Raw genomic sequence first — 22,336 nt, 5'->3', positions numbered from 1 at the left:
CCCAAAATAACCAGCTCAGATATCTATGCAGTAATTTTATTACCAGCACGGAGACTACAGGCAATACGTAACTTGCGTTATATACAAATGACGCCACCTTTATATATCCCCCGCTTTGTATAATTTGAAATTTTAAACGCCCTTAGTTCACTTATTTCTAAGTATTTACAAAAACTAACTTCACTTACCCATACTTGAAAAAATTCTTCAGCTTAATAATCTGCATCTGAAGTTAAACAAATATGTAATATCAACTTCCTATTGTGAATACTTATTATTCGATAATAAGTGATAAATTATCCAAATAAAATGTGCCTCCGAATAGCCTTGAATAATATGACATTAATAGCAGCATTTCGCAAGTCTTGAATTATCTGATATTGAATCGTGTTAAATTTTCATTGGTCTTGAATGAACTCATCAATATAAAATATACATTAAAAAGTTATTTATCGTAATATACGAAGTTAATGAAAAATAGTACTCATAAGTTTGATTTGGGATTGGTATTAATTTAAAGGGGCAAAAATTTCGGCAATTAACATATAAGATTTTTAATATTCAGAAAATCTGGCTGTAAGATTTTTTTTTAAATTATCGGTTTACCGTTAGAAAGGTTTGGAAATGCTGTTAGAAGTTTATGAGTTAAGATGATGGTGATATAAATCTGTTTCCAATTCAATATTTTAAGAATTTACTATTTTATTAAAAAAAAATAAAGGTGCTTTTTATATTAAAAAAAAATTGTATGATGTTTTTAAGTAGAAAAATAAATATTTATAATACATTGAGTATTTTTTGCAATAACCAACGTATAATCCCGTTTTCAATTTTTAAACAGTAACTAAAGCGATACATTATACCTTATTACTCTTTGGTAGCAATTATTGATTTTATTGGATGATATTTACAAGCTCAAGCTTATTAATAAATAATTAGGAAAACGATTTTCTGCTACCACTTAAGCGTTATCTATCTATTTCTATATGTAAACAAATATTTAACTGTTCGTTAGTCTGGTTAAAGCTTAAAAATAGCTTGACCGATTCGAACAATTAAATTTAAATTCTCAAAAATTTTAAAAACAATCTATAAAAAAAAGTTATCAAATATCAGAATCAGAAGTTATTGGAAATTGTGTTTTGGTTACTGTTCATAATTGGCTTTTCAAATTTTTAGTATACTCAGCAACCAGCCCCGGGGCCGAACGCCATCTAATTGTTGAAGAAATGGAAGTAAGGTTTGTGTTTAACGGGCGGACTAAGCAGGATCAAGCATAGTATAGCATTGATGACTTGAAGCCGTATACTAGCGCAGAGAGCTTAAGTACCAAAGGCCCTAGCCAAGCTAAAAGCTGATTTAATTGATCAAGAGATGGAAATAAAATAGTATAGCTATTGATGATTTGGAGATAAAAATTCGAATAGAAAGAATCTTGTAAATAGATCCGTGGTTGACATTTGAACGATGTTTATTCTTCAAACACAAATGACATTGAATCACCTTTTATTTTCAAAAAATTAAGAGCATCGAAAACGATCCCATCATAGCAAGTTTTAAAAAAGTTGTAAGTGCAAATTAGAAACTTTAAATTAGTTGATTTCTTATTTTATTCGTAAGATAGTTCTGCGAAGCAAGATTATTCATTGAAGAAAATTTGTTAAAATAATAATAAAATTTATTTATTTTATAATATTAAATTAAGTACAAACTTTTTACTGTCACAGTTATTATCATATTCATGTACTTTAATAAAATGCAAATAATTTTTATAACTTAAAACAAATATTTATATATAGCTTTAAAAAAATTATATTTTGTAGTTTACTTGAATGTATTTAATAATGCCATAATTTATGCAATATTTTACAACTAGAAACGATAAGTCTTTATACACAGTGTTTTTAAGCAATCAATAACCAAGGTGGTAATAGGTTACGCACTTTGGTATAAGGAATATGTGTCCAGAAACACTCTCCTTCCAAGCAACAGATGTCAATAAATTACACCCCACTTCGTATAAATAACGAAATCGATGAATTTTTGAAAATAATTTTCAAATAAAAACATACTCTTCTTTATACCCTCTTGATGACATACTTTTTTATGCAAAAATATTTTTGCGACTTACCCTACCCCTACCTTGATTACAGAACATTCATTTAAAAGCACTCGGTATAACTACCAATTAAAATATGACGTGAGTTCAAATAAGTTGAACTGATCTATCAAATCTAAAACACATTTTTATTTTATTTTATTCTCTTTTGATCTATCAAATCTAAAACTATTTCCCCAACTTTTTAAGTTGAAAATAGTTTTACGATTCAGTGTCTCAAATTTCTACCTTCGATAAAATGAGTTGTCAAATCAACATTAGACTTAGATTTACAATTTTAATTGTGCAGATTAACTCGCTGTCAAATGTTTAGCAAATTTACAGGAATGTATTACATATTGCTGTACCCTTTTAGAAATGATAATGATTTCACTCTTATATTTATATTTCTCGATATCTTCAGTAGTTTTGGATTATGTACGCACAAACACTAAATAATTCCACGAATAATTTAATAAGATGTGACTAATAAAAGGCAATATTTTCGTTCTTTTATTAATCCAAGAATTTTTCTGTTTAGTTTTTTTTTAAATCATTGTATTTCCTTTGTGCGTTTATTGTGTGACAGCCTGTATAATATTTAAATATTTCAACAAATACAGATCTGATAATCTTAATAATGAGAATCTTAATATAGAATTGCTCTTACAATTACATGCAACTAAGATTATTCACATTTCAAATTTTGAAAAATTAATATTTATTTTTTTGTTTTAGTACTTTGGTTTAAATTTTCTGAGGATGCATTTCCAGCACCCTCTGGTGCTTCTCTATTCAAAAGTATCGTTTCAGAATTCAAATCAAAACTACTTAAATCTGATTCACTATTAAATTGATCATAAAGTTTAGCATCCGCCAAATGACGATCACCACTGCTCAAAGTTATCGATGACACTGACACAGATGGATTCTCATTTTGGTTATTACGTGGATTTCTTAATAAATCCGTTGTAGATGACGATTCTGTGGACTCTTCACTAATATTATCTAATAATTTATTTTGTAAATTTGTTTCATTCATATGTAAACTTAATTTTTCAAACAATGCATCGAAATGTATTTTATTTTCTTTCATTTTCTTATCAATAATATCGTTCATATCCATTGTTGAAGTTGTTTCTAAATCTTTTGATTCCATAAAGCCACTATCTGCCACACTAATTGCCGACACACCTGTATTTGGGGGACAAGTATTCAATTTTAAATCAAGTTTTGTAAAATCAAAATCATCCATTTCTTCATTAGTCGGTGGTTCGGTATTCAAATCGTGTTCGAATTCGTTGTTATTATCACTGTCTTCGTCACTTTTGGTTACATCCATTAATCGTTGTTTGAGCCGTTCGGTAATTTCATCCAATTCGGTGAATTTTCGTTTTAGAGTGTTACTTAATAATGACGTTGATGGTGTTAATTCAAAAAGGTCATCCCCAGGTGGGGATGGTGTAGGAATTGACAGTGGTGGAATAAATACAGATGAAGCATTGGAATTTTTCTTTGAAATATCCTCCAGAGGAGTTACATTGATTTTAATTTGTCCGTTACAGCGAGAAGTGAAATCCATGATGTTAAACCATCCTTGGATATTTGGTAAACCAGCTGGTAAAACTGTTAAATCTAAAGCAGCAAATCCAATAACTGAATCAGTAACAACATTTGGTTGTGTATAATCTGTTCCATTTTTATTCCATACTTTAAATATTAAACGTTTTTGATCATCGTAAAGCATATCTCTGGGTATTTGACATTCAAAATGTTGATTCCAACGTGGATTTGTACATTTTGGTATAATTGAAGTAAATAATAAACCTTTTTCTGGTATCGGTTCAAAACTCACATATGTGGTTGGCATTATTTCAATATGTTTTTTAGCATGCTTCCCTTTTGATTTGATTCTTCGTCGACGGATCGATAAATGTACAGCGTTTTCAATAACGACATGTGCTCTAAATGTACTGTTTTCTGGTGTTGGCTGAGATTTCGAAAGTGCTTTTTGCAACATTTCAAAAAGTTTTGATGTATCTTCAAGTTTTGGATTATCTATTTCTGTAGATTTATTTTCTACAGGAATATTAGCTTGAGCACTTTGATCTATTTGTTGATTTGGTGATGATAATTTGTTAGCAAGTTCCATAAATGATTCTAATAGATTCGATTTCGTTAAATTTGGATTATTATTACCTTCTGAAGATTTTTGCTTATTTGGCTCCATTTCTGATTCAATAAAGTCTGTTTGAGTTGATTGTGTAATATATGTTTGTATCGCTTTATCCTTTTTTTCCACCGAAATTGATAAATCTATTGTTTGTGTTGCAGACTCTTCAACAGTTTTAGATTCCCTGGCTTCCTCAACGTTATGGTTTGCTTGAGTAATAATCACTTTCTCCGTTTTCGATAAATCTTCAATATTTTGATTTGTTTGAGTATTATTTGAAACCTGTTGTTTAATTTCAGTGTTCAAATTATCTACATCACTCTTCTTATGGGATAGAGTTTGTTTTGCTAAATATTTGCGATTGAATTCGTTGTAACTGTTTCTTTTGCCAACACTCGGTTCATTTATACCACGAGATACTTCTAGAAAATTTATTTGACTTTCAGTACCTACAGCTAAAAGAGCTTGCAGTTGTCCGTTACGATTTAGTGAAATTGGATGAATTATTTCTTCCCAACCGTCAAATGCGATTACTGGTAGCTAGAATCAAAGTAGAAATCAAAATTATTTTTAAGAAAAATTAACAATAATTTTTTAGAAAAGAATTGGGAATGCCGATTTTTTCTCTTTGTTAGGAAATAATTGTGTTTACAAATTGTAGATTGTTAAGTCAAAGTTTGTTTATTTTCTCTTTCGATTTATAAGACAGAAATATATATAATTAATTTTAAAAATTTTTTCCCTCTCTAGCGAATTGGTATACTCAATAAATCCATCAAATATCTGCCTTTTATAATTTAAGAAAGATGTTATTTTAAAATAAGTACCTTCGCTTCTGCTAAATGACACGCAACCTTAGGATCACGATACGCTACATATAATTGATGTAATGGTAATTTACAAATTCCTAAGAAATTTTCAGTATTACCATCATTTTCCCAAATTTCGACAATCAAATAGTTGTTTTTGGTTCGAGATAAAAATTCTGAATTGTAAAGTAATGGAATTATCTAAAACAAAAGAAAAAGAATAATAATTTTTACAATTTTTGCTAATGTAAGGTGCTACTCTGCTAGCCCAAATAATTTTGGTACTATCATTTTATATTTTCATTTGGTTGAATGGGTTTAAAAGTTTCAATAATCAGACAAGATGCTGGGAATTATTAATTAATAAAAAAAAAAGCTATTATAATCTAAAAAAATTAAACATTAAAAAAACGTTATTTCAATCTTCAATCACCTCTAATGGATACCGTACTTCACTTTCCTATTCGTGAAGTGAAAATTCTTCATCTGAAGTGATAAAAAAAAATTTAGTCCAATCCCCTATTAATATAAAATTTAATAAGCTGTAATACTAAGCAGCCGGTATCCAATTTTTCTAAATGCCGAAACTTTTATGTTTAATTTTCCTAGATTACTTAATTTTTTATACTTAGTGACTTACAAACAAGCGCCGATACTGAAAATTTTTAGGATGTTTTTTTGAGTAATTAATAATTTCATAATTTCCATGCTCTTACTTTTTAGTTTTTTTCGTGACCTACTGACACTTTGCGATTAAACAACAAGTTTCTGAGATATCGATTAAAATTTCTTCGTTTATAATTTTAAGCGTCATATCGAAAGTTACATGTCCAATTGTCAGTCAAATGGACCAAATTTTTGCATTTTACAGGTCAAAATTACTCTACATAAGAAATCATTTTATCCAGAACGGAGAAAAAATAATTTTTCAGATTTTTGCCTGTTTCTTAAGGTTGGCCTCTTTGAAAAAATCTAGAAAATCACAAAAAACTTGATATGTATGATATTTTTGATAAAAAAAATATAAAAAAGTGTTCTTTTAACGATTAGGTGAGATTTTGAGAAATCTTTTACAAAAGCTTTTATTTCGGAACGATTGAGGAGATATCACGAAAAATACTCATTTAAAATGAGCTGTATTTTTTAATTTTTTGGGTTTAAATTACTCTAAAGAATCCATAGATACAAAAAAAGAACAAAACAACTTCAGAACAAAATTATCATGGAAAATAAAATAGTTGACTTCCTGAAATTTAAGACCCCTCTCTAGATCTGCGCTTGTTTGTAATAAAAATTGTAACAACAAAAAAAAAATAGAAAATACCTCACGAAATTGATAGACTGCACGTTGAGTGTGATAATATAATTTACTAATAGTAGTATCTTCCCGCCAAAATGCGCGACAAATTAAAAATGTACATTTTGGATAATCCGTTTCAAAATGTATTTCTGGTATATAAATTAAACATTGTAATAAGTTTAACTACAAAGAATAATATAAAATTATAAATTATGTAAATTAGTCAATAATTAATTGTCATTAGTATTTACCGTGTTATTATCAAAATTCGTTGCCAATTGATATTCATTTAAAATTGAATTGGTAAATTTTTTTGGTACCTCTTTTGGTGGCACTGTTATTGTTTTAGTTTTTGGCGGTACAGTTATTGGTTTCGATAAAATTGAATGCAAATTTGAATTTGGTTTCATTATTTTTGTTTCCAAATGTGTATTATCGCCAGGGTGTAGGTCTTTTGTTATCGAATCACAGTTAGAAAGTTTTCGATTTTCCTTTTCACAAGTTATTGCCTCTAAAAGTTTATTATTTGAGTTATATAAATTTCAAAATAGTATTTGTTTAGGACTTTAACTGCTATTCCGAGCGTACTATGCGAGTGGTCTGAAAAGTTTCAAGCTTTATTAACATAATAAATTCGTTATTCGTAAAAATTATTCTGGTATTATATTTTCTCTAGAATAGCAGTTTTATTTAAAACGATTTTAAAGTTAATACCTATAAATTCTTTTCCAAAATGAATTTTATCACAACCAAATTGTAAACGTACTTTTAACGTTCCAATACCTAATGGTTTATTTGTATCAATCACAACTAGCTCTTCATCACACGTAAAATCTTCTTGATCAATGATATCAGATAAATTGATTTTGGCTATTCCTATGGGTGTTGCACCACGCTGACTTACATTTCGACTAAATATTTTTAATTCCAATATTAAATTACTTAAATTTAATGATTCTATATTTACAATTTTGTGTATAGATTGTTGTTTAAAGTGTATTACTATAAAAAATAATAGAAATCGTCATTTAATTTAAAATTTCAATGTTTATAAACTTTTAAGTTATACAGATGAGTCGAATTTACACACTTAATCCCAAAAAAATTAACCAATGTGGTGAATACAAGAGAAATATATAAAGTATTATAGGTTCCTTATTTTTTATACCCAATTGATCATCAGAGGTGGTAAGGGAGTAAAAATTCTTACAGGCCTCCTATTACGATTCGTTTATTTTATTCTACATCGTATCAAACAGGTGTCATGAATTTAAAAAAATTTTTATAAAAAGCTCGTTACTTCGGAAAAACTATGGCATAACATCAAGAATCATATTAAAATATCTGTTTCATAGAATACTTTAAGTTTGACAGAAATTAAAAAGAACAATTTCTAGAATCGAACACAAAGGTCAGTTGCCTTTAAATCAGGGGTAGAGATCTGAAGATAAAATCTATAAATATAGTTTTCATGACGATGAGAACATACATTGCTCTAGCAAGGATTTAATCGGAGTTTAATTCTAATTTGAATCGGAACCTATCCTAGCCTTGAATGATTGAATTGAAAGATGTCATTACTGTATCGCTCCTTGCGTTGAACCTCAGAACGAATAGTCACAGTGTAGTTCGTAGTTACTCGGGAGTTAAACAAGAGGAGTTACAAAAATATTCTACTTATTTTTAACTCATCTAGATTTTCTATAAATTAGTGTATAATGGATAATAGCTCGTCAATAAAAAATAACTTAAACCAAAATTGTCGAGTTTGATAGAGGGACATCATATTCTGAAATCAAATTGGACCTAATCAAGAGTTCAAACATTTTTACTCTCCTATCTTAAGTTCCTACGGATATCAATACCTATTTTGATCATGAGTTATCTAAGAGTTAAACTAACTCGAAAATTCAATCCCTACCCCTGCTTTAAACATTTAAACAGATTTTTATACATATCTTAAACATGTACGTAAAAACTTTGTGGCATTTTGCCAAACATTTATTAATAAATCAGAATTGTTCCACATTGGTTTTTTTTTCAGATAAGTGTACAAAATAGATAAGAAGAATGATAGTGGTAAAGTGGAAAATTTTGAATGAAAGTGCCACAAAAAATGAAATGAATAGTAAATTTGTATAAATGGATCAATGATAGACTTTAAAAATAAATAAATTTAAAAATAGTTATTGGCCCATGGGAGGATCGAACTCACGACCTTCGCGTTATTAGCACGACGCTCTAACCAACTGAGCTAATGGGCCAGCTGAACGTAATCTCATAAAATACATATTTTATTTAGCTACTATTATGAATCTGCCGTTTTTGACAAATAAATCGTAGTTTTCATTTATGTATTTTTCAGTAATTCTGTGTAAAGTAACAAAATCTTGGCCGGATGGCCTTAAATTTTGTATGTTAAAAAGAACGTGATTTTCAGAAATTTTTTATCCAGAATTTTTCGATATCTCAAAATGTAGATTCTACTGTGATAATGTAAACATGTACATTTTTCGACGTTTTTGCTCATTGTTCATTTCATCTTATATCACATTATGGCAATAAATGTGGAATAACACAAGCGCTTGATAGATCTTTAATTTAAGTAACCATTAATATATTTAATTTGGAATTTTTTCAAATTTTATTAGGATAACTAAAACTCTTGCAACAAACCTAATTTTTTAATTTAATAATTACCGAAATGTTAATGTTTTAAAATGCAAAATTTGAAAATTATCAATTTTAATTTATAATTTTGTATTTTAGAACTTTAAAAGAAAATTATCAGGTGAAAAGTGATAGTAAAACTTATTTTACTACTTTGCCATTATAAAAACTTCAATTTACCTAACATTTATCGATAAGTTATCGAAATTAAAGAGCTTAATAAACAGTAAGACAAATAAGATCCTAACTAATTAACTTCTTGGCCAGCTAGTTACATTTTTTCTGCATGTCAAAAGTTCTGGATAAAACATTTCGATTTAAAGTCGTAAGATGATTGATCTAGATTCCTGACAATTTAATAATAATAAACAATTACAAATTTAATTACCTTCCTGAACAACTTTTTTCGAACAAAATCGAGTTGCCCGATTAACAATATTGGAATTAACTTTTTGTTTTTTCTCATTTTGTTTGAGTGAATCTTCGTTTAACAATTGCGGTAGAACATATTCAACAAAAAATGTTGGTGCTCTACTAAGTAAACTTTTATTATCATACCCAAAAACCTTTCGCCAACCGGCTGAATTAAACTTTAACGTGTAAACGTAAACTTTAAACGAATCAACAAAGGATAATAAATTATTCTCATTTTCATTATTTGTTAAAATCGATTTCTGTGAAATGCTTTTTAATTTTTCATATTTATAGTCAGTACTAATTTTAACGTTCGACGTTTGTGGTTGCGATGCTGGATTCATGGCAGCAACTGGTTTTTCACGTTGTGTAATTATCTCATTTGTATTTTGAAAATGAAGATCTGATGCTAATTGGATCATACTTATTGCAGGGGAAATTGTACGAATTGTATTTAAAATTTGTTCCTCTTCAAGTGGAGAAACATTGGCACCCGTTAAATAATCAAAGACTCGAGTGTTTTTATCGAATTCAGATTGATTCCGTGCCGTGGATAGTTGACTATCAAGTTTGGGCGCAACTACCGGATTGTAAACATCTTTATTAAATGGATCATTATCCAAAATTGTCTCCACCATTGCATTACGCAGTCGTTGTCCTTGTTTCAAAACTTTATGCACAATTTTACTGCTAACAATGTTATCGCTATCGCTTGAATTAAATTGACTATCCAACGAATTAACTTTTAAACAATGATCTCGAGGTAGAGAATCAGACGATTTACTAACAATTTTCGATTGACTATTTGATAAAAGACATAAACGAAATCCGACCTGTATCCGACCGATTTGTGAATCGTATTCATTTAAAATTGGATATAAATCTTCGTGTGGTGTTTCGTCAACAATTAATAAATGTAAGTTTTTTAAAACACAAACTCCAATTAGGGTTCCCATTTGTTCATCGATCACACTCAACGTTAGTCCTAAACAATTCATTAAGTAATTTCGAAATAATTTAAATGTGGTTTGAATCGTGTATGTATACAAAGTTTTTTCATGTTTGTTTCCAAGCCTGAAAAAAATTTGCAAAAACAAAAACCAAAATAATATCAACTATGTACTTATACAAAAAAAATAATTCTGAGAGTAAGTTTTATCATGTTAATATATTTTCCTAGTAACTAGGCCAGTCGCGTAAACTTTCGGTACAAAGTGCAAAAAAAGATAAACGAATTCGTCTATCAAGGATTTAAGTGGCCACGCACTTCAATCTTTGTCAGACGTATTTGTTAGCCTATTTTTGACTCTAAGCAACTAAGCTTGGCTCTGAAACGAGCTTTTAAACGCAATTCAATGAAATTTGAATTAGGAATTCAATATTCGAGTATTTAAACTACTTGCATGCTCTAAAAGTGTAAAACATATTTTGTAATTGAATTTTTGTCGGCCCACCGGGAATTCTTATCTGGCATTTTATACCTAATTTCAACCTTCTTACACCCAACAAAGAGAAAGATGTATAAGCTCTCCTAAATTTTTCCAAATATTTATTTGGATAGGTGATTGCTGATTTGCACCAAAATTAAAAATAAGTCCTAAAGTGTGGGAGATATAAATATCCGAAAATTGGATTTGAAGAAGGGAGTTATGTTCGATATGGCTGTGTCAAAAACAACATGAAATTGCAATTTTTTTGCATTGACCCAGTTAAATGATTGCAAACACAAGCAATTTTTACAAGCTACACACAAAAAGTTAGTTTTACAAGCTCTATAAAAGTTTATTTTTTAGCTCTCTGTTTTAAAAGCTCTATTTAATTTGCTTTGTTAGTGTATGTACACTATTATGACAAGAAAACTAATTAAATTCAGTGGAAACTGTGAAAAACTAAATTGATGAAAATATTAGTTTTTAATTAAAAAATATTGTAAGTACAGGTTTTTGTTTCACTAAAACGTATTTTGGTGACATATTTCATATGGTCCTTACAGCCTAATTTTAATATATTTTTAAGGGTAGTTTTTTTCTAAATTATACATTTCCTCGAAGCCGATATGTAACTATGAGATAAAGGAACACATTGTTCGAGTTAACTACAGAGAACGGATAAGAGACTCTGCAAATCTGCGATTCTATCAGAATTCTAAATTTCAAATTAGTTAATAGGCTTGAGAAAAATATTAGTATCTCAATTGCTCAATAATTAAAATGATAAAACCAAATAAAACTTATTCCATGCCCCGTACTACAAATATGATTTGTCATGTAAATATATCATGTTGGGAGGACAAATAAACAAAACAAAACCAATATTTGTAAATAAAATTTAATTACCTGAATAAAAATTCGGAACTATCTTGACCCCACCAATGAACTTTAATTTTAACGGCACAATTCGAACGTCGCGTCCAAACAACTTGATCAATTTTTAAATCCAAATAACCATGAACTGGTCCAACAACTTTCGGTGGTAATGATTGTTTAAAACTATCAACCATCGTTTTTTTATCAAATTAATTTAACATTTATCATCTTTGTTTTATTAAATTAGCCAATTTATAATTAAGCATAATTATTAATTATATTTAAATAGAATTGTTCTGTACGAACGCCTACGAACTTGCGTCTTTTTATTTTAAAAGAATGTTTGCGTTTAAAGAACAAGTTTGACATTTAAACAGTTTTCTATTAATGGGATGCGTTCAAAACTAAAGTATTTTTATGATGATCGAATGGTATTTTAAAAAATGAAATTCTAGAAATAATAGCCAAAAATGTTTAGTAGGTAATTTGTGAGATGCGCACATTATAGACACGAAACACGCTACGATTTTATATATTTTTGCGATAAACATCAAACCTTTCGAACTCTTCCGTACTTTTTCTTATATATTCTCTTCAAATTCCGGAAAAACACAACCTAAACTGTATCCAAGATAATACTGAATTTTCTGTGATCTGTTGAGATAGATATTAGATTATCAGTTTTATTTAACCATTTGTTTCGTTTCACAAAATTAAGATAAATTTCAAATTAAGGTGGTTGTTCCGGGATTGCTATTAATTTTACCAATCTTGGAAAATAAGTAATTAAATGCACAATATGGGCCAAGCTAAAATTTGAAGGCGATTTACTGTACCGTTTATAAGATAATTTCAATGTAAATTGAAATATTTTACACGTACAGCTTTAAAGAGGCGTAAAAAAATGTAAATTACCAGCAGTACTCCCCCTCCCCCCGCTTCGTTTTACGATCTCACTTATTCCCCAAAGTATAATACTTGCAATATATATTACTCTTTTTATGAAACCAAATTATTTTGCTTTTAAAATCGAAATTGCCCAGATTATACCTCATTTCACTGCTAGCTCATTTACTCTTATCGAGCAAATAATCCAAAGATTATAGCAACACAACTACCTTAATTTATATAATTAAAACAAGATATCCAAATTTGATTATCTATTTACTATTCATTTTATGATTATTTATAATAAAAATTTTAATAATATTTCCAGTTAATTAGAAAGTTATATGACCCTTTATGGTGAAAATGCATTATTCATCGACAAACAATTGTTACTTTTGCACACAGCCAATGCAAACCGACCATCGCCTCTGGTCCTCAGTCTACCTTTTTAAGAGACTTGAATCAACGTAAACAAATTTACGTGTGAAAATGGTTTTTAAAATCTAACGACTGCGAACGACAATTTTTTTGTATTAAAATGTATTTTCATTAATAAATAAAATAATTAGTTTTTGGTAAGAAAGAAAAGCTTCTTTTGTGTTATGCTCTATAAATTTTAAAGAAAGTTCTGTTAATTTGCTAAGATGCAATTGTCTACAACGGATTATTCACCTTAAAAATTCATTGTTTTTGTTTACAGTTTAAAGTTTACAACGATATTTTTTTTCATCTAAATTAATTGAACTGTTTAAATTATTTGGATAAAAAAATGGGTAAGTTCTTATCTTATCTGAAATTTTGATTAGATATATATTTTTTTAATAACAACCTGTGAATAATTATAAAGAAGGCGGGGCGTGCATTTTTTCTGTTGATATATCTTACTTTATTCAACTATCTAATCTAGTTTAACATTAGAAAAAGACAAACATAACTATTACTTAATAGTTTTTTACCTTGTGAAAAATAAATTTTTTATAATCAATTTCGAGTAATAAAATTTACTTAGAATCAAAAATGATTCATTTTTTATTTCAAGTACCTCTGACTTTTAATTGAGTCTGATAAAAACATTGCATGCATATTAGATCATATTATATGGCAAGTTCATTAAAAGAAAACGTATAATTTTTTCGTGAAAAGAATGTTAAAAAATATTAGTGAGAAATGTCAAACGAAAGAGTCTATCGACCAACAGTTTATGGAGATAATTCAGTGTTAGTGCCACTTCAACGTCGAAGTTTATATCAATCTCAAGATAGTATTGGACGTTATTCAGAACGAACAATACACTGGGACGTTGATATTGGGAATGATAAAACTGTTGGTATGTTTGAATAATACTTGGCATATTGAACTTTTGAGTGACGAAAACTGGAATAAAAATTTTTGAAATAGAGTGTCTCTAAAAAGTTTTTAAACGCTCTACCACGTGTAGTACGGCTCAAAATATGTCAATGAAACTTGCTATATTAATAAATTGCTTCAGTTAGGTGCTATATGAGAGCTGAAGCTAACCTTTTGAAATCGTTTTTTCTAATACGTAACTAATATTACGTAATTTTGCTAAATATACAATATTTCGACACTATTATAAGCTTTAAAATATATACAGTCATGACTCAGGAAAAATTCGATGACTCAGGGTAAAATTTTAATTTTTGGAGCAATTAACACTTTTGATTAAAAATTATTATTTATGTTTATATTAATTTTTATTGAGGATCAAAAAAGCTCACAAAATCAATCTGGATTCTAATTTTTAACGCTTCTACCATATTAGTTTACTTTTCTGTCAAAGTAATATACTGTCATTCGATTTACACTTTTCCTACATGTTTTTAAGCTTGCAAGGAGGTTATCTAAACTGCCACTCCTTTATTATTAACTAGCGACCCGCCCCCACTTCGCACGGGTGCAATGCTGATACTAAATATATTACAGAATGTCTTTATATACAAAAATGTGTTTATTTACGACATCACATTAGAAACCTCTAAAATTATCAGTATTTCTCTACTATATCATGCATGTATTATGCATATAAACTTTTCTCTTGAATCACTCTATCAACTAAAAAAACCGCATCAAAATCCGTTGTGTAGTTTTAAAGATCTAAGCATACATAGGGACAAATAGCGGGAAGTGACTTTGTTTTATACCATGTAGTAATGTCAGTAGATAGATTATTTTGAATCTTATATTTCTATCTATCTATTGTTCGATTTTATCAACGTGTCCTTCGAATGGGATAATCACTGGACATTCCATATAAAATATAAAAAGTACATAAACTTAAAATTTTAATTATAATTTTTTATGTTATAAATAGGAAGTGGTTGTCAATCATGTTTAACACGCATCCCGTATGCGACTCTGATCGCAACAATTATGTGCTTACTTGGAGTTGGAATTTTCTGCGGGACGATGTATCGAGCTGCAACTCTTGCTGTCCTAATGGCTGATCAAGTATTTCATCTCCATTTAATATGGTAAATTTTGTTTGATTATCATCGTTATTGAATGAAGTAACAAATAGAGTGTCTCAAAAAATGTATTTTTTATTCCTCTCATGTCTGTATTACTTAAAATTAATATAATACGGGAATATTTCAAAATCCAAAATAATGTGAACTAATTTAGAAACCATCCATTTATCGATCGATAGAGTACAGATTTTTGGCCATTTTGGTCCATAATTAGCTGATAATGCCGATCGATGAAATCCATAACTTTATCGTTATATAGATTTTTAAAAGCCGCTTGCCTATCAGATTTTCCAATAAACTGCTAAAATTTTTCGATGACTTCTCTTTCTTTCATGGAGCTGGTGGATGGTCTTCCGAAATGGTTCTTTGATACTTCAAGACATAAATTTTGAAACAAACTATTATAGGAAAAAATTATTTAGGATTATATCATTTAAAAATAGACCTAATTCTTAAAAGAATCAGTCTTGTTTCTGCCCTTATGAAAATATTTCAGAGAAAAGAGTTTTAGACTCTTAATAATAAAAAAAGAAGAGTTTTCCAGAATTAGTAAAACTTTTTAAGTCTTTTATCTAAAATATTTCCACAAGGATGTCCATTTTTGTAAACTAATGGGTCAAGTAATGTAGACTATAAAAATATAATTGGTTTTTAAGGCTGGAAGCTGTTCAAATGGTATTTGTTGTAATTGGAGCATCAATGGCCGCTTTAGGATTTATGATCTTATGTGTTGGATTTTTAGCAACAGGTGCCACACGCCACAGAATTTACAGAGCTTGGCGCACCCGTGTAGGTGGGCGAATTTCATGCGCTGTGGTTAGTATAATATATTTTTAAAAAATTTAAAAATTAAAAGTTTTTGTGAAAAACAGTTGTGGCATTAAAGGTCTTCAATCTTACTAATATATTCTAAATATACTTGCGTTCAATAAAAACGCGACATTATCATATATCAGGTGGTTGAAAAATACACATTTTTTAATGTGTGTAGAGCCACCAAATATATCTGATATAATAGATAGTGTCGCGTTTCTATTGACCGCAAGATTCACCCTATATTCTAAGGTCATTCTTAGTACACAAAACATTATACAGACCTGAAAGCACAGAAGTCGATATTTCAGACTCCGGTATGGCTTATTGCACCCTGTATTCTCAAATCCAATTTTAAACCCGTTATTTATATGTACTTACAAATTCTATTTAATTTTTAGTTCATGGCAATCACGTATTTGCTACAAATTTTGTGGATGTTTATGTTTTGTTTCCTTGTAATCGTAACATTTATATTTACAATGTTTTGGTCAATGTGTACACTCCCAGAAGTACAAAGTTTACGAAAATGTATTGATTTTCAACAATTTAGTAAGTAATCTAGTAACAATTTTTAATCATGAACTTATCTCTAGCTCTGTTAGAAAATACTCTTAAATAGTAAACCAGGACAATTTATTTTGTTAATTTGGGCTTATAATATTCCAGGATCAAATTTGCCAATCATGTCGGTGAAGAAAGTTAAATTTTTTAAAACTTCAACCCCTTTAATTGGCATGTGAACTCTTTCATATTATGGAACCATGCACGACCCAAATCGAATGAAATAATGCAATATAACAGACTTTTAAACAATTAATATCAAATTTATTTAAAAATGATAAAACCCTTTTAGAAACTGCTACTCATATATAGTCTGTATTCTCAGTTTGATTTAAGAAAGTTGAATTGAAATGGAATATGAAGAAATTCGTTCCTATTCCAATACAAATTTCGGTCAAATTACATAAAGTTTCTGTCGAGAGATTAACACACATGAATATATTTTTTGCTGGGATCAACAGTAAATATTTTTATATAATATTAAATTTATAACATTAAAATTTTTGTTAAAGGTTTTATGTTTCCGGCAAATACACGGCCAGATGACATGCAAGTATGTGGATCACAAGAAGTTAAATTATTTTGTAAAGATTATGTAGAGAAAGCAGAGGTTATGTTTATTTTAGCAACTGTAGCTAGCATGCTTGTTATATTAAGTTTGGTAGGTTCTTCATGCAATTATTCATTATTATTTATCTTAGTATTTCATTACATCATAGTAGTTAATTTCAGCAAAGACAAGTTTAGTTCGCGAGCTTGCTTCATGAAAAAAGCTCGACATTATAAGATTTATTACGAAAAATCAATGTGTTTTTAATATCAAAATACATTTAAAGGCTTGTTATTGCTAAAATTATCTATTATTTAATGTATTAGAGATGATCGAACTTTAGATTGATCGACTTTAGAACGCATTAACATTGACTGTCACAGGTCACCTTTCATTATTTTTTAAAAGGAGAGCCCAATAATGTTGATGATCACAATATTGCTTTGGATATAGAGTAGTGTCTCATGGATCAACTGAAAATTTTCCTCGCTCAATATACATCATTTTTATTTATTTACCCATAGAGGTGGATATGTGACATGCCAAGAAAATTTTAATTGAAAAATCAATAAAACCTCAGACTGATCTAATAATAATCGGTGGAAATTCTTCGATCAATTAAAAATTTATAAATATAGACTGAGCGTTGTGGCTATTGCCTAACATTCGATATTATTAAAATGCGTTTATTTTTCCCTGTTTAATTTACACGATTGAAAATATAAGAAATTCAAATTGGATCATCAATTTCGCCATTTTATATAAAGTTATTAATTATATATTTCTTATTTTTAATACAGATACACTATTTAATGTGCCTTTCTGCTAATTACGCACATATTCGGGACCATGAAAAATTCCAGGAACTACAAGAAATGCAAATATTAGCTGAACCAGATTTGGCTGCAAGTAAAGATCGTTTCTAGGATACGGCCCAGGAGATTTTTAGCGATCATTAAAGTTGGTAATTCCAATAAAAAACGACACTACACAGACAACGAAAATATAAAGTACATTCCAAAACTGTAGTTATAATTAAATTATTCCAAGAATCTCAGATATTATCAACCTATGATTGAATCCACCATTATGTGTTTACTGTGAAACAGAGAATTTCGTGTGTTAGACGTGTAGTGTTAACAAATGATTCGCTGAAATCTCCTGGATTTTATATGATTTAATAAAATGGCATGTAATCTTTATTAAATTATGTAAAATCAGTTACCTAGTTCATATTTTTTTTTATAAAAAGTGCTTCGTACCAGTGTTGGACTGAGTAATTCCACTACTCAAATTTGAATCATTTCGTTCAAATTTGTCAAAATTCATTGAATGTTTAGGTATGATCACATTATAGGTGAGACGATATAACTTTTGAGAACGATTTTTTTCGGGCAAGACAGATCGAGATGAGGTTTTTTGCATTCTATTCAGAAAGTCAATTATATAATTTGTGACCTATTTCGATTCTATATAATCCATGAAATTTTTTTTTGCATTGCTTGAAAATAATTAACGAAATCGGTCAAATTTTGTTTCTCTGTAGGTCATGGTGACATTTATTTATGTTAATATGGCGTTTATATGACTTGGTGATGAATGATGAACTAGCTATGATCAAAAAAGCAATAGTATAAAATTAATCATAAAAGACCAAAGAATAAATCATTTTGATAAATTATTTTATATAAATCAATTTCTAATATTATTCAAAGTTACTCAGCCCAACACTATTTACTATTTTATACATAAAAACAAAAGACGTTAGTTTCATTCTGTACTCTGTACATTGAAGAATTCCTTTTGTTTTGTTATTCGTTTAAATTTTTTTTTTGAAAAGTTGCATTCAATGCATATTTATATGTGGAGGACTTATAAGTTTTTCGATTTTGATGTTTAAATGGAATCATTGTGGCAAAATTTGTTTTTTTTTTTTTTTCGAATTTAATTTATAATGGATATGGCAAAATTTTAACATTACGTTAAAACGATTATTTTCTTGTAAAATGATTTTTGAATCATGTCTATAAACTTTTTTTACGTACTCGAAATACGCAAAATTATTGCAACAACGTCCAAATGTGCAATATTTTATTACGTACTTAGTTTACTAAATCACTTTATAATTCACCTTTTAATTTCATGTTCTACTGAGACGTGTATTTTATTTTTTTTTTACGCACAAACAGTTACAAAAAAGCCATGTTCATTATTTTTTCGACATTTAATAAAACGTATTTAATTTTTGTTACTTTTAATTTATGTAACCACAAAGTTAAGTTTATCACAAACCATTCTGTGTTTGCTAGAGATGGAATGTAAGAAACATCTCCCAGTTAATTCGTAGCCTCTTAATAAACCTATTTTATAAATTTTAACGTGACGTAATTATAGCTGTCAAAAACGCTATCGCATACGGAAGCGAGTGTGCTTTTTACCCATAGATATATTATACACTTTTTTAAATTGTAATATCAATTTAAAAAAGACATTCTGTATACACAGTGGGCGAAAGAACAGTGAGAATTTCGCGTCATTTCCTCTATGATGACGTCATTCAATGATACATAGAGATAGGTAGATCGGTAGTCTCTTACTTGCGGATATTCTTACTTATGGCTAATATAGGCACTCGCTCGCGCAATTTATTCTTATAATATCTCTATGCTTTTACTTCACCTCAAAATTATGTATGTAATTCGTTTTATCAAACACATTCGACTCTTGTTAATTATCAAGAATCTTTGATTCTAATTATAATCTCCTGAGAAAAAAAATTTAATATGACACAAAATAATCAGAAAATTGCAGTGCGGAATGGTTATGTGATAACTTGCTTCTAGTAACCTCCATGTACATTATATTCGTTAACTGGAGCGCATGGAGGTTCCTAGAATAATAAATAATGGATATACATGTTTGCATAGATTAAGAGCATCGCTTTTTGTTCAATAGATGTGAACATGTATTTTATCATTATGCAGAAGTATTATATGAAATATTTTAATATATATTTTTTTAAATTAGTATAAATTATGCCAAAAAAATCTTAAAACAGTTTTTGTATTAGATGTATTCTTTTTTATTTTTTACAAACATTTTATGCGTAAGATAAGTTTATTACATATCTATTTAAAAATATATGAATGACATTTTATGACAATTTTTTCCGATATCGTTTATCGGAAAAGTATGGGGTTACATATCGATGTAAATAATTATCGGGTGTCCATCTATAGCCAAATAAATTCGTTTAATTATAATCACAATTTAATAGTTTTTGTATTATAAGTCTAACGACGTCACATTTCTTATAACGAACATTCGAAACATCGATCCGACTAAACCAAGATTCTAACGTTAATGATAATGAATATTATCGCACAATGAATTATCTCAGGTGTTCGAAAAGAAAAATTTTATTATCGTAGACACTTTGATAATTTATCAATACCAATGTAAATTTAAAATAAACTATATGGGGTATCCTAGAAATACTATATTAGAAGAGCAGAGTGATAGAGATGACGAAATCATAAAAGAAAAAGGTATTTTGCAGTTTTTGCATCCGATCCATAAACGAAATTGGGCTTCGTTAATAATCTTTTGAAATCAGTCGAACTTTTTATAATATGAAAAGAAATTATAGATGCGTCTTAGAATTTCATTCTCTACATAACTATGCTCTTTCTAATGAATGCGGTTCTCAAAATAACATCTGTATTTGAGTTTTTTGCAACATTTTGTATTTTATTTTTTTGCATTGAATTGACGCTCATTTTATACGTATAAAAAGTTGATAGTTGCTAGAAATAATAGTTTATTTCAGAAAAAATGTCAATACTTTAACTGCGACAATAATAAAAATTGTAAAAATCGATATTCGATTTCAAATTTCATAATCGCAATGCACACTAATTCAATTTACAAATAGTTTTTTTTTCATATTTCCTGAATCAATTGTATTTTTTTAAACAAAAAGATACCATTTGGGGCCTGCTGTAGATGATTGAATGATAAACAATTTTTTAAAACAAATTTGATACTTATAAATTGTTATATTTATATTTAAAATGTATTAATTATTACATTAATAAAAAACATATTTTTAAAAAAATAATGTATAATTTCGTTTTTTTCTATAATCATAAAATACCATTATCTAATATAGATAAATTGCACTTGGAAAAGTTATAATTATATTATTTTTTCGTCTATAACTTTACGAGTGTCTCTAACGGCAATCCTCATTAAAGAGAATATTATATACACTTTGTCAATATATTTAATTACTCATGTAATGTTATACATAGTAATAAAACTTAGGATGATTTAACGTATACGTATTTATTGACTATACAGTGTGAGGAAAAGACGAAAGGCGCTAATAAATGGAGGATGTAAAAATTTGGCAAGCAAGATAATGAGCCATGTTTAAATTAAATGATAGATGAGGAAGTTTATATTTTTTATATGTACCAAATTAACTAATCCGGAAGTGAGTTATGGTCGGCTAACTCGTTTGCGGATTAGATGCATTTCATTTTTGACATAAAAATGTACAAATTAAAAAAAAAAAAGCTTTTTGTCGTAATATGCTTGGATTAAAGTCTTAATGTCAGCAAAGCTCGAAAATTGTTTAATTAAAAGGAGATAAATGAGAAGAGATACGGTTTTTCTCACGAAAAATAACAAATTGTAGGCGGTTCATATAGTATAGAATCAATCTCATTTATTACCTTAACTATCAAACCCTATTAGCGACTTTAGGAAATTTTGGCCTATCCCGTATATTAATAATAACTATTACAAGGATAGCGAATCAATGACACGCGACCCAATTATTTATGCAACACCACCGATCACAAAATTCATTATGAAGTATTATATTAGGAACAAACGCGAGTAATCGATCCTACGAGCGCACACTCGTTTCTTATTGTAGTTTCATCGTGGACTACAATTGCTAACGAGTTTGTGTACGCATAGCATAATAGTAATTTCGTTGACACAAAAGTATTAAATTTTTAAGTATATTTGTGTTACATTTACGACTTTTTACAGTTATTTATTTATAGCTAGTTCAGCAAAAAACAAACTTCAAGATAGTAAGTGTATCATGGAATTTCAAACTTGGTGGACTGAGAAATATAGCATGATTTTAACGGCGACAAAGCGATGTGTGTTTTACGTTCTGTAACAGTGGTAAAATTATTTGACGGCACGTCTTTGACCTCATAATACTTAATTTCTTTAGGAAAA

The 22,336-nt window shown here is 28.6% G+C and overlaps 2 protein-coding genes and 1 non-coding gene across 4 annotated transcripts; 1 reads left to right on the top strand and 2 right to left on the bottom strand.

The window, feature by feature from the left end:
- Positions 1 to 1,828: 1,828 nt before the first annotated feature.
- On the bottom strand, positions 1,829 to 12,102 carry LOC123299095 (C2 domain-containing protein 3). Its single transcript, XM_044881318.1, has 7 exons — positions 11,801 to 12,102; positions 9,439 to 10,538; positions 7,095 to 7,382; positions 6,632 to 6,891; positions 6,405 to 6,563; positions 5,099 to 5,281; positions 1,829 to 4,811 (listed from the first exon to the last, which is right to left on the bottom strand). The coding sequence occupies exons 1-7, from the start codon at positions 11,962 to 11,964 to the stop codon at positions 2,820 to 2,822; spliced, it is 4,146 nt and encodes a 1,381-aa protein (XP_044737253.1). The 5' UTR covers positions 11,965 to 12,102; the 3' UTR covers positions 1,829 to 2,819.
- On the bottom strand, positions 8,571 to 8,644 carry Trnai-aau. Its single transcript has one exon. It is a non-coding gene; the product is annotated as a tRNA-Ile (tRNA).
- Positions 12,103 to 13,359: 1,257 nt separating the features above from the next.
- Positions 13,360 to 19,000, top strand: LOC123299110 (neuronal membrane glycoprotein M6-b). Of its 2 annotated transcripts, none has more exons than XM_044881345.1 (6): positions 13,360 to 13,431; positions 14,991 to 15,150; positions 15,804 to 15,963; positions 16,362 to 16,512; positions 17,037 to 17,185; positions 17,875 to 19,000. In XM_044881345.1, the coding sequence occupies exons 1-6, from the start codon at positions 13,428 to 13,430 to the stop codon at positions 17,998 to 18,000; spliced, it is 750 nt and encodes a 249-aa protein (XP_044737280.1). In that variant the 5' UTR covers positions 13,360 to 13,427; the 3' UTR covers positions 18,001 to 19,000. The 2 variants fall into 2 exon arrangements, with proteins under 2 accessions (XP_044737280.1, XP_044737279.1); XM_044881344.1 differs by lacking the exon at positions 13,360 to 13,431 and adding an exon at positions 13,730 to 13,985.
- The last annotated feature ends 3,336 nt before the right edge of the window (positions 19,001 to 22,336 follow it).

The sequence above is a fragment of the Chrysoperla carnea genome, chromosome 4, assembly GCF_905475395.1.
Source record: "Chrysoperla carnea chromosome 4, inChrCarn1.1, whole genome shotgun sequence".
Lineage (NCBI taxonomy): Eukaryota > Metazoa > Arthropoda > Insecta > Neuroptera > Chrysopidae > Chrysoperla > Chrysoperla carnea.
The sequence above is the reverse complement of the archived record's forward strand: the minus strand, read 5'-3'. Positions and strand labels throughout refer to the sequence as shown.